At 36.4% G+C, this 12,612-nt stretch overlaps 1 protein-coding gene across 3 annotated transcripts in view; it reads right to left on the bottom strand.

Annotated features, from left to right (window-relative positions):
• LOC120540853 (huntingtin-interacting protein 1-related protein-like) overlaps positions 1-12,612 on the bottom strand; it is a 67,848-nt gene that overhangs the window by 19,861 nt on the left and 35,375 nt on the right. For all 3 annotated transcript variants that reach the window (XM_039771956.1, XM_039771954.1, XM_039771955.1), the window contains exons 8-13: positions 7,938-8,078; positions 4,631-4,688; positions 3,910-3,985; positions 3,254-3,394; positions 2,461-2,522; positions 1,719-1,791 (exon numbers count right to left, since the gene is read on the bottom strand). In XM_039771956.1, the coding sequence (XP_039627890.1) occupies positions 1,719-1,791; positions 2,461-2,522; positions 3,254-3,394; positions 3,910-3,985; positions 4,631-4,688; positions 7,938-8,078 (551 nt within the window). The remainder of the gene's footprint in view (positions 1-1,718; positions 1,792-2,460; positions 2,523-3,253; positions 3,395-3,909; positions 3,986-4,630; positions 4,689-7,937; positions 8,079-12,612) is intronic.

Genomic DNA, 12,612 nt, shown 5'->3' with positions numbered 1-12,612 from the left:
CTGGATCAAACTGACACGCCTTGCTGAGGAATACATTTCACCTCTAATAGAAAAAGATGCTGAGGAGAATAATGTGCTACAAACCTTTTTTTGGTAAGAGAACATACAATCATTTTTTTATTACCTTGAGTTTTTGAATTAAAGCCATAAACATGGGTATTATCAGGTACATGCTTATAACAGGACTAGAGATGTATGATCCACAAATGACTCCTGTCTCTATACTCCTAGCAGATACACTTTTGGCTTATTAAACAAAGAAATCTGTAAAATGCAATAAATCCTGCGAGACTCAGGGACTATATGCATATAAGAAGGATGATGACAGAAATCTTGGAAATGTCCGACTGTCATTATATTCATATTCAGTATTCACTTACATGCAGCCATAAACGCCACGTATCTTGGTTTTAAACATATCTCAAGTTTAAGGGTTTTTTTTCCTGTTGATTTCATAGGAATGCTTTTATTTTAACATTTGTTATAAATATATTTTAACATGCTTTCATTTTCAAGGCAAAACGCAGCTTTTTAATAGTTAAAACAAGAAAATAAATGACTTGTAGGTTACTTGTCCCTGGGGGATTTTGGCTGTAGCTGCCCATGCTGATGTTAACATACATAAAATGTATGCTCTTTATTTATGTCACTTGCATTACAAGTCAAGTGGTGTTAGTTTTGCAGGTTTGAGTTTTACTGTCAATTCTTAAAAATAATTTTGGAGGAGGAATAAATTAAGCATTCATAATGCAATTCTACTTTTACTTACCTGGACACATACCTGCAGCATTCAGGTTCACAAAATGCTTTCTTGTGCCAAAGGAGCATTCAGTACATGTGTGACCAAGTGGAGCGAACATGACAAATGCAAGGAAGGGGATCCAATTATTATTACTACTACCTTTCTCTGTGTTATATAAGGAATGACAAAGTCAGTCCAAAATGAAGTAAATAGATTTTTTAAGCTTTTTAGGAATTCTCATTTATGGACATATGGCAAATATATATCTGTAACTTGAATAGAATAATCCAGTGAGACATTTGTAATGCTGCATAAATGTCTGATCAGGTTGAAAGACAAGTGTTGTTTGTCCTATTCTTTTACTTAGTACAGAGGAACATGGTAGTTTTCACTTACAAGACAGCCAGGTTTAAATAATCTGCCTGTTTCATCCTTTCATGTTTATAACACTCATTTCAGTTCTAACTGTCACATTTTGATCATGAATTTCCATCACATTAATTGTGTACAGCTGGGTGGGAGCTTTTCATTTCAAACTGCCATGACATCTTCAGTGATTGGTGGCACCCTAGAGATTGTGTGGAAGTCAGCCAGGCCCATGATAGACTGGCACTGCCTCCAGGTTTGGTTTCAGCCAGGAAAGCAGTCTTACAATTATGAACTACTGGGTGTTGGAGTCATGTACAATTATTAAACTGGCTCTGAGAATTGATGTAAAGTTAAACAAAATTTTGAGAATATGGTATAAATTACTAAAAATCGCAAAATAATGTTTTCATTACTGTGTAGGGATAATATAGTAATTACTCTTAAACTAAATGCCAGTATCTGAACCCAAGCATATCTGAAATTCTATGACATTAGGAAAAGCAATAAAGAAATAAGCTTACAAATACTAATGTGAAGAGTACAACATGGAAATGCTCTGCTCTAGCATTGTTAGGTTGAGCTCTACTTTGTCAGAATACTCAGTTACCTCTGATTTGATCCTCTCCAGTTCAGCTCGAAGCAGCTCCACTTCTTTTTTCAGGTTTTCTATCTGAATGTCTCTGTCAAAACAAATGATAAACAACTCACTGTGATATTGCTGAGTGAATACTAGTGCTGCCTGGTCTCAAATCATTTGTGCACACATGAACAGAAACTGGACATTCTCCCCAAGTCTGCGTCCAGACACTGAGGCTTTCCACCCACAATGTCAACATGTGCAGGTTGGATTAACTCCCAGCTTCAAACTGGCACTGCACCTCATGCTGCCAGAAAGTTTCTGACTTTTTAGTCTTAACTCGCATTAAGCAGGTTTAAGAATGGGATGGTAGGTTAAGTAGCCCGTAGACACTATCCTAATTTCAAGTAAACGAAATGTGTCAAGTCATGATTAATTTTGTACATGTTTTTCATTAAATTGACTCTAGATTGTATAATTGTCTCAGTGTAATTTAATTAAACATTTCATATGGACTGAACAGTTTCAAGTGTCTTGACAACTCAAGCCTTACTTTATATAGTTCCATTAAAAGTGTAGATAATCACAAGAAAGCTTTACAAAATAAACAAATATTCAGCACTATACAATATATAAAAATTCAAAATATTAAAAAACACAAAGATGTGGATAGCAGCTCAAGTGATTTTATATGGCTATAGAGTTCTGTCTTAACAGGATCAACTGCACATTGGCTTGACCACAACAAATGGGTCTTTTCTGGAAGGCTTACCTGTCATCTTGCACAAATCCATTAGGTGGCCCAAATGTCTGGTCAAATATGTCAACGATATTCTAAAAGAGACACATTTAATATCATTACTTAATTTTCTTTACATCACAGATTAACCTAAACATGTAAATTTAAACTATGAATGTAATAACAAGTACTACAGAAGGAGATAATGGACTTTAACAGGATCCAGTCCAAAGCTCTAGTAATGGAGAAAGCCAAGGGTCTAAAAGGTGGTTGGTGAAGAACAAGACCTTCTATGTATACATAACAGAGGCTCCATAGATTTAACATGGAGGTACAAACAGGCCAATACAGCAACAGTGCCCCAAGCAAAGACCTGTGAATGAATTCATTATTGAAACCATAGAAAAAGACTTTGGGCAGCCTTGAAAAGGTTCTGACAGATAATCTGCCCATCTGTGGCTTGTGATATAACGCACACGGCCCTTTAAGGAAAAATACGGGGTATCATTCCATCTTCTTATGTGCTCCAATGCCAGTGCATTACACAGCTAGAGCTGTAAGAAAATAAAGTGGCCTCCAAAATGTAATGTCACAAGGGAAAACTAATGGAAGCTGGTGTATAATACAGTCACATGACAATCGTTACACTGTTACTGATCCATGATGTTGAGGCAGTTTGGCTCCATTAAGTTTACCTTATTTGTTGAAATATGCAGGTGTAAAATAGTTGTCAAAATACATCTTTATGGCATTGTGAAATTAATGCAAAATTGTGAAAATGTTGCTTCACATACACAATTTTATTACACAACACTGGTGATTGTACCTGCTGTTCTGTTTGATGAGCTGTACTGACTTCTATTAAAGATTCTGGTTCATCTTCTTCTGGGGCTTCTTCATCAGGGATCACAACTACTGGCTTAACATGCTCTGCCAAAGCTGAAGCTCTGAGGAAATTAGGTGGACTCTGCACAATACACAAGAAGTGTAATGAATAAGCACAGTTGAAAAATGAAATCAAAATTATACAAAACTAAAAAATGAAACTTCTTCATGGCAAGTGTGGATGGTTTCCTTATAACAGAAGGAATTGGTTTTTGGTGTGTCCTGGTCAACCGTTTACATAAAGTGTGCACATTTTTTCTCTGGGTACTTTAATCCTCTTCCACATCTGACAGAGGTGCAACACTGGTGAAAGTGAACTGGTCTAATGCTAGTAAATATAAACATGTGCTCGATTGTGCCTTACTGACACAGGCCCAAACTTCCCAAACTGACATCTTACATTTTATAAATAATATTATACCAATTTTGCACCTTAAAAAAATTAATTGCCTGTATTTTTCAACGTAAAATATAACAGCTAAAAGGTATTCAATGGGGGCAAGCACCTAGTATTAAAATAGAAATAGTTAATATATAATAAATGCCTTTAAATGAATCTGATATTTAGGATAGAAACATCTAGCTCTTTTAACTCACCTCTGGCAACTTTGGGATCTGTATCAGCCTCTTAAAGTACAGTAGGTCTCTAGCTCGGTTAAAGAAATTTTTAAGGCTGGAACATAAAACAAACATTTTGACTAAGACTGAACCCAGCAGCCATAATACATCATAGTTAGTTTCTTCCAGTTTCTTCTTAACCTCCTCAACACTATATCCAACAATTCAGATATCTTTATATGTACCCTCTGTAGATATAAATCTTCTGTCAAGGAGCTCAGAGTTCCATTACTACTACTACTACTACTACTACTGATGAGGGCCCAAACACTCAAATCAAGAGCATCGTGCTTTCCTCACACTTCTCACACTACTTGACATGTCCGTAGGATCTTAAGACCTGAAATCTACATTCTTCCAAAGTACAAGTAACAAAAATAATGTTAAAACTTGCCAGTTTTTGGGAAATTCGTTTACATGAACAATATAAAAGCAACACATAATTATGGTAAAGCACTACACTAAATGATTTACACAAAAAACAGATACTACTAGAAACAAACACAACAAGAAACAGACGTGAACATTTACTGAGCTCAAATCAAAAGGATAAATGTCCACTTTATTTTTAAAATGTAAATGTGAAATCTTGCATAAACCTTACCACTGTTCCAAAAGCAGAGTCCCCGGTCCATGCATCAGTCCCTACCCGTTTAGGTTGTCTCCCTTATTGTTACAATTCACCTACATTTTTATTTACCTGTGAAATTGATCATGAAATCTGTCCCGGTGGCCCTGTAAGGTGTCTGCTGGCAAACCTGAATGGATGCAAACAGTTGTCTCTGTAATAAAAAATGCAAATCCTCCCAAAAGACATCAACACTTTTTTTTTTTTTTTTTTTAAATATAATTATTTACAATGGTCATTTATGTTATTCAATACTATGTGATTAAAAAGTAAAACTAATGTTGTCTTACTCAAGAAGTTGACAGACTTGTCATGAATAAGTTTGATACACTCAAGTGATTTGATCACATTAGCACGTCTCTTGACTGTTTAGCTCACAGTCCTCTTGATCACCTGATGTGGCTTTATTTCAAATATGGGACATAAGGCTTTTCTTCATCCAACTTCAAGAACTGTTTACACCATAACAATTTACATAAAAATGCACAAACAACAAGAACATTTGCTAAAGCTGGCAAAATAAAAAATACAGCTGAGTATCAACTGTAAGCAATGAACAGGACCCAATGGCAGACTGAGGTTAAGCAATGACCGAAGGAGCCTCTGCAGTCACATACACAGATACCACACAAAATGCAGCAAGCCAACAATTATGAATGCACATTTGTTACTATAAAATTGTGCTCAATATTAAGAAAAATGATACTTAAAGTAATAAGCAATTCATTCAGCCTCTCTTTTTTTGTCTAAAAGGAGGTGAAGGGAGAAACTAACCCTGGATGGCTACCACTTTATCACAGTATACACACACTAATACATATTAGGTCAAATCAAAACTTATACTAGTTATGTGGAAGAAAATGAGTGTCAAGAGAAAACCCTACAGAGATATAGGGAGAACATACAAAACAACTCACAGGACATGTCTGAGCCAGGAGAGCTAACCAATGTGCCACTGTGCGGGTCTTCAAGTCATAACGCCATAACTTACCACCTTGTAGCATTATTATGGTCCCATAAGATAGCTGTTTTGTTTTGTTTATAAAATCTACGATAGTCTCTCTCACTAAAACCCAAGTGCCCATGAGAAGACTTATCACACCATAGATAGATAGATAGATACTTTACTTGCCTTGCCTGGTGTGGGTTTTTAAATGTTTTTTGCTGAACCAAATAAATGCTTTGGTTTAATTTGTCTAAGCCCATATACCGAGTTGAAAACTATTCTATTTCCCCAATTATTTTAATATACAGTCAAAGTAAAAAGTATGTGAACCCTTTGAAATGGTCATAAAAAGTGATCTGATCTTCATCTATGTCACAGGTACGGATATACACAATGAGCTTAAGCCAATAACACACAAAAAAATTCTACTGTTTTCATGTCTTTATTTTACAAACGCATTCAACGTTCACAGTGGTAGTAGAAAAAGTAAGTGAACCTTGGGATTTAATAACTGGTTGACACTCCTTTGGCAGCAATGACCTCAACCAGGCGCTACCTGTAACTGCAGATCAGACCTGCACATCGTGCGGGGGAATTTTAGCCCATTCTTCCCTGCAGAACTGCCTTAACTCTTCCATATTCTTTGGTTGTCTTCTGTGTATGGCGCTCTCTCCAAGTCATTCCACAGCATCTCGATAGGATTGAGATCTGGGCTCTGACTGGGCCACTCCAAAAGGTGCAGTTTATTCTTCTGAAGCCACTGTGCTGTGGATTTGCTGCAATGTTTGGGGTCATTGTCCTGTTGCATCACCCAGCCCCTTCTGAGCTTAAGTTGACGGACAAACACCCTCACATTATCCTGGAGAATTTGTTGATAAACTTGTGAATACATTTTCCCCTCAATGATGGCAATCTGTCCAGGCCCTGATGCAGCAAAGCAGGGCCAAATCATGATGTTTCCTCCACGATACATCACTATAGGGATGATGTTTTGATGTTGATATGCAGTGCCATTTTTACGCCAAATGAATTTGCTTGTTCCTCCCAAATAGTTCAACTTTGGTTTCATCATTCCACAAAACACTTTCCCAGTATCCTTGTAGAGTGTCCAAGTGCTCTTTTGCAAACTTCTGGCATTCAGCAATTTTTTTTTTTTATAGCAGTGGCTTCCTTCTTGGTGTCCTGCAATGGACTTGTTTCTTGTTCAATGTTTTGCATACAGTTGACTCATGAACAGATAGGCATGAGTGTGAGGCATGATTCCCATCTGGATATGCTTCTTGTCAAAAACTCAAAGTTTATATTGCTTTTTATCAATCAAAGTAATTCTAGGCAACACCTCTGAACTCATTTCATTAAATGGACTCAAGGTGTGCTAAATTCAGACTGCAATGAGCTTTTTAAAAAGTCATTAGCTTAGAGTTCACTGTGTTTGTTCATTATTGTGACTGACATGAAGATACAACCATGTTTTATATGGAAATTAGATATAAATATAGAGAATTCCTAGGGGTTCACATACTTTTTACTTTGACTGTAGTTAGGCTAAAGACACATATATCAATCAATAATACTTTCTCAAATATCTGACTGAATTTTTTCAAATCAGCATATCCAGCTCCAGACAGAACTGTCAATGATGTCCTTAGCCCACTGAAGACTCTCCTTCCGAGATTTACCTCAAGGGTCTCTGCTTGGTTAATTCTTAAAATCTGCCAATAAGCCACCCTATATGCCAGCATAAATTCATATCTTTGTGAAAAACTAACACCACCCAGAATCTTGTGAAAAGGAAATCACACTTAGATGCACAAGTACAAATGAAAATGGACAGCCTGAATTGTATCAGTGTCTAATCTGCAAAAATTCCCTCTAATAACATACACAACAAACTCTCATCTACATGCCACTGTACAGATGAGTCATTAATCCTGACTTTACATTGTACTTTGGGCCATACAAACATTTATCACATTTCCAGTTTCTGCAAACAGGCTTGGGGTTACCAAGTTTTGAATGCTACTTTACTAATTGCCATTTAAAATCTCACAGGTCAAACGCAAACTCCTTACCATATCTGTGCCTGCTGTATTTTTATGGTGTTGTTCATTTGATTTGTTTGCCCCTGCACTGTTATGTTAGTCACATTAAGCATTCTATGACATAGCAAGCTGTAAAAACAGCAATTTGAAATATATCTACAGCATATTACAAGGAAAATATTACAAATCTAGAAAAAAGCATATTCCTCAAATCACACACCTACAATTCACTTAAATGTCATTTATTTCACTTAGACAATACACTGTGAGAGAGACTGTCATGGACACCACACTAGGAAGAATGATTTGGGATCTGTTGAAATGATTTGTAAGCATATGTTTTCTTTACCAATTATTTGCAGAAGAGGGGGATAAATGAAGAACTACTCACAGGAGTGTAGCTTGAAGAGGAGCTTCACAATGTAGTGATACAAGTTGCTGCAGTCCTGGATCACCTGTATCAGTGGTGCCAGCCGGCACTGGCCTGCTGCTGTCTGAGACACGGCTACTGAGGTGTTGAGCTGTCGGAAAACTGCACAGAAGAAAAAAGGAAATGTACATTACAACTTCAGAGTACGACTTCCTAGAAAAAAAAAACAAAATTCACAAAAAAAATGTTTCAGTCATGCTAAGCCACAAAAGAATAAAGTAACACTCAAAACATTACAGGGCAAATGAAGTACAGAGAAGAGAATTTAAAAAAAAAAACAAAAAGCACAAGTCATTAGTTACAAATACAGGCAACAAATCCAATTGTCCTCAAGGTGGCAGCAGAAGCTAGCAGTGGCCACCTTTTGCTATGTAAACTGCACAAACCTGACAATTCACATTTGAGCTGAAAAAAGCTCTTTCCTTACTTACACTACTTCTATTCTAAGATATGAAAAATTAATTCTGTAGATGGCAAAAGCTGTGGACACATATTTCATAATTGGGTGAAAACATCAGTATAAATTAACCTTATGGACTGGCCTACCCAAAAAACATTATAAATGCATATGGTAAAAGAAAAGATTCCACTTCTACGTCAAGTGTCTAGTTTGGAAAATATAACAATAAAATGGCAAGAGTAATTTTGGATGAAGAAAATATCAAACAGACACCCCAAGTGCTGACTTAAGTCTATGAACTGGGCAAGAGATGTATTTTTTTTTTTTTGTTCTTTATTTCACCTTATACAATTTCTTGTATTAGGAATTAGTTAGTTTTCTGATACCCCTTGGGGTCAGAGAGCAGGGTCAGACATTGTACAGCGCCCTGGAGCAATTACAGGTTAAGGGCCTGTGTAACTTAATTTGGTTTTAAACATTTATTTAGAATGCTGTATGAAATGTATTCTTATTTAACGGTGTTTTACTGATTCTAATGTGATCTATAAAATAAAAACAAATAAACTATGCTTTAAACATAGTACCTTCATTCAGACATTTGTATTTGATTTCTTGTTACCATAGCCGGCACCTCTATTCACTCAATTCTGCCTTCCTTGTGTCTGCAGTTCTTTCGCCCATGCCACAGTACATCGCTCTAATTCATCATTCCAGCCCTGCGCGGGATTTGTTCCTGCCTTGTGCCTGTGTTGGCTGGGATTGGCTCCAGCAGCCCCCCATGACCCTGTATTAGGATATAGCGGGTTGGATAATGACTGATGCACTGACTGAATGCCTTTCACATGGCAGGTCATAGTCACCTCTATACTACTGCTTTCTCCACTCCCTGCATTTATTGCTCTATAATTCTGTCAAGTCCCATACATTCAGCTCATCACTCTCCGCCGAGACCCTCACATTCTCAATATACTATCAACTAAATCTCACTATGACAATGTAATTCAAATTCTAACATAGCTTAAAGACAACTTCCTTGTTCTAAGAATAATCTTTAGGTTTGAAGAGGAACAGCTGATGGCTTTTCTTTGATGCACCTTACACAATTAAACTATCATCACAACATATCTCCAAGAAATACAGTCTCATTATTTCATCTAACATCCATCTTTTTGCAAACGCAAGTTACATTTACTAATAACAGCATCTAGGGATTCTCTGACCTTCTTCAAGTAAAGGGAGAGCACCATGCCATCTTTCAGGCACTTGCCACCTCTGGCAGGCAGTCAATTCAAGTTATGGCTTGTTCATGTTTTTTTTCCCCTTCCCCTCAGGTCTTTCTGAATTCACCTTTCCTTTCTCGATCACCTTTCAATTTTGGTATCATTGACAGTGCTAACATGGCAGTCTCTTGTCATCTCCATTTTTTGTGTAAAGAGTAATAATTTCACCAAAAAAAAACAAATCACACACAGGTGAACACCACACAATACTCCCAGTCAATATTATACTCTCTCCGCTCTGTCCACTGTTCGCGCTTACTGCAGACTGATACAGATACTATCTAAACAGGTCTTATCAAGTTTCACTTCAGTTCCTTTTACACTGCACCACTAAAAGCCTTCTCCTACGATTAAGCATGCTTTTGTCTTGCAAATAACCCAAACTTATTGAGTTTAGAGATTTTTATTTTATTTTTTCCTTAAGTAACCTTCTATTTCCCCCTTAACTATATTTGTATGCTTTATTTACTGCACTAACTTACATTGACCAGTATATCACTGGAAAATATGGCCGGTTTAGAAGTCTTTATCAAACTGTAGACTAAAAAGGCATTGGAGGAAAGAAAGAACAAACAAAAAAATACTGTAAATGCACCAGGGCACAGTGACCTACCTCACTCCTAACCCATTGTCAAATACTTTATTCTATTTAGAACACTTAGTTCAACCCAAGAATATATCCTGCATCAACTTAATTTACTCAAAAAAGAAAAAGGAAAGAGACAATCTAAACGTATTTGCTATGATTTTGGCCTGTAATAAATTAACAGACAAATCCTGACCAAGCAGACTACATACCAAACCATCCTACACCTGACAATACCAGGCACTTACTGCCTATTAGTCATTACTCCTTCACCCAAAAATCAACCTGCTTATCACTCAATGCTGAAAAAGCATTTGAGCATCTTAAGTAGTTGTATTTGTGGAAAGTGCTTTAGGCCATGGGCTTTGGCTTACAATTCAGTAGTATGACTCACAATATACTCTATTTCAACAACCTTACTTATCCACATGGGTTTCAGACAGGGGTATTTGCTTTCCCCTCTCCTTTCCATTGAGCATCTTGCCATTGTGGCCCTAAGTTCTCATTTTAAGGTTCTATTACCTACTGTAATTAAAAACTTCTCTCCTTCCATGTACTGTACATGACTATTTCCTTTTCCTAGGAGATGTTCTTGCAGAAGTGATGAACATAATTAAATTATAGGCTTAAAAATGCAGACAGCTTCCTCAGGTATTCTAGTCACTAGCTAGTTTCCATACTTAGGTGTGTACTGCTGAACAACTACAGAATCCATAAGTAACAAGACCTTATCTTTCTACACCAAACTCTTCTCAAAACATGGTTTGCATTAATGTAAAATTTATATTGTTTCGCCCCGCTCATATTATGCAAATATCACAATGTATGTGAAATGGTAAAGAGAAAAAACTAAAGGCTAAACCTCTCATTCATAAATGGGACAAGCAAGGCTAGATCTTGTGTACTGAACAACATACTGAATTGAGAAAGGACTCAAAGATAGTTTCACCTGGTGCCTATCACCTACTATTTGTATCAGTCATGGAGTGTCGATTGGCAGAAACCCTTGTAATTTTTCTATTTGTATTATAAAGAATGCACACTCATTTGCCAGTATCTTAAATGGGTTGGTACTTCACTCATCTCATCATAAAACTACCACTTCCTTTTTGTTTTTTATTAGGACTGTGCTTTGCACTTACTAGAGGGAACTCTAACCTCTCACCTTATCCTTGTTTTTTTAAAAAAGAAAATATAAAAAGTTTATGTTCTGTATTTTCTAAGTAACAGTTTAAAGCCCTTGCTTGTGATCGCTCCATTAATTATGTTGGAACAATATTAAAAAAAAAAAATAAAATAAAATAAAAAATTATGACCTAGGACTCCAAGTTAAAGCATCGCCAGGTTCAAATTATTCATAAACTGCACCAGAATCCCGTGTGGATATTTTGCCATGGGCCTTTCTCCTAACTCTGTGCCACCTGTGTTTGTCTGGAAGTTTCCTTCATACCATATGATCTAGATGAGTCTTCCTGTGTTTTCTTTCTGGTCCTCCATTGATTTCCTGCTGTCCTCATTTCCCCTCTTTTTAACGTTGCATCCATCCAGTATCACTCAAGTGTTAGGATGTCTAATGAGCATAAGACCCTCACTTTTGTACCCTCCTGAGGTACAGCACATGTGGTGATGGATTCCAGTCTTACATGTAGCTTGTTCTCCTAGGTTCATTTATCAACAGAACTTATGGCACACAACTCACCTGGACAATCAGCCTCACTGTTTCAGGGTAAGGAAGTAATCTATGTTTCCAGTATTGTTGTAAGAAAGTATGCATTTAAAAATGGTAGATGGATGATTTGGCATCTTTTTACATTAATAATAAAAAAAAAATCCATATATCAGTTTTCTAATTCACTTATGGGTCACATGGTGCCAGTAGAAATCAAGGCAACACTGAGCAGTTATTAAACATAGAGCACATGCACATCCTCTGTCAGTCATTCAGGGCCAAATGAAATCAGAAAGAAGTAAAATTAAATTGCTTGGGAAAAAAATAAAAATAAATAAATAAATAAAACCACTAAGAATACAGATCTTGCCTAAACAAAATGTATATCTTCTATCACAGGGTTCAACAACCACAATAAATAAATTTAAGGTTTAAACCTGGCCTGCCTTGAATTAGTTAAGATAAATCCCAGCAACCATACCAAAGTGCACAGCTCCTTATTAAAATTATACCTTACACCTCCTAGGTACATGACTTGCTAATAATTGCCTTTTTCATTGTTGAATTTTTTTAATTTTTACATAATCCAAGCAAACTATTACAAATCTAGAAAAATGCATTAACCCTGCACCAATGACCTGTAATTCACTTGTGTGTCTCCCAAAATGAGTTCCACTTTATTCTGAATTACCAACACACTG

This window comes from Polypterus senegalus, chromosome 12 (genome assembly GCF_016835505.1).
Source record: "Polypterus senegalus isolate Bchr_013 chromosome 12, ASM1683550v1, whole genome shotgun sequence".
NCBI classification, from domain to species: Eukaryota; Metazoa; Chordata; class Cladistia; order Polypteriformes; family Polypteridae; genus Polypterus; species Polypterus senegalus.
This window is presented reverse-complemented; position numbering and strand designations above follow the sequence as displayed.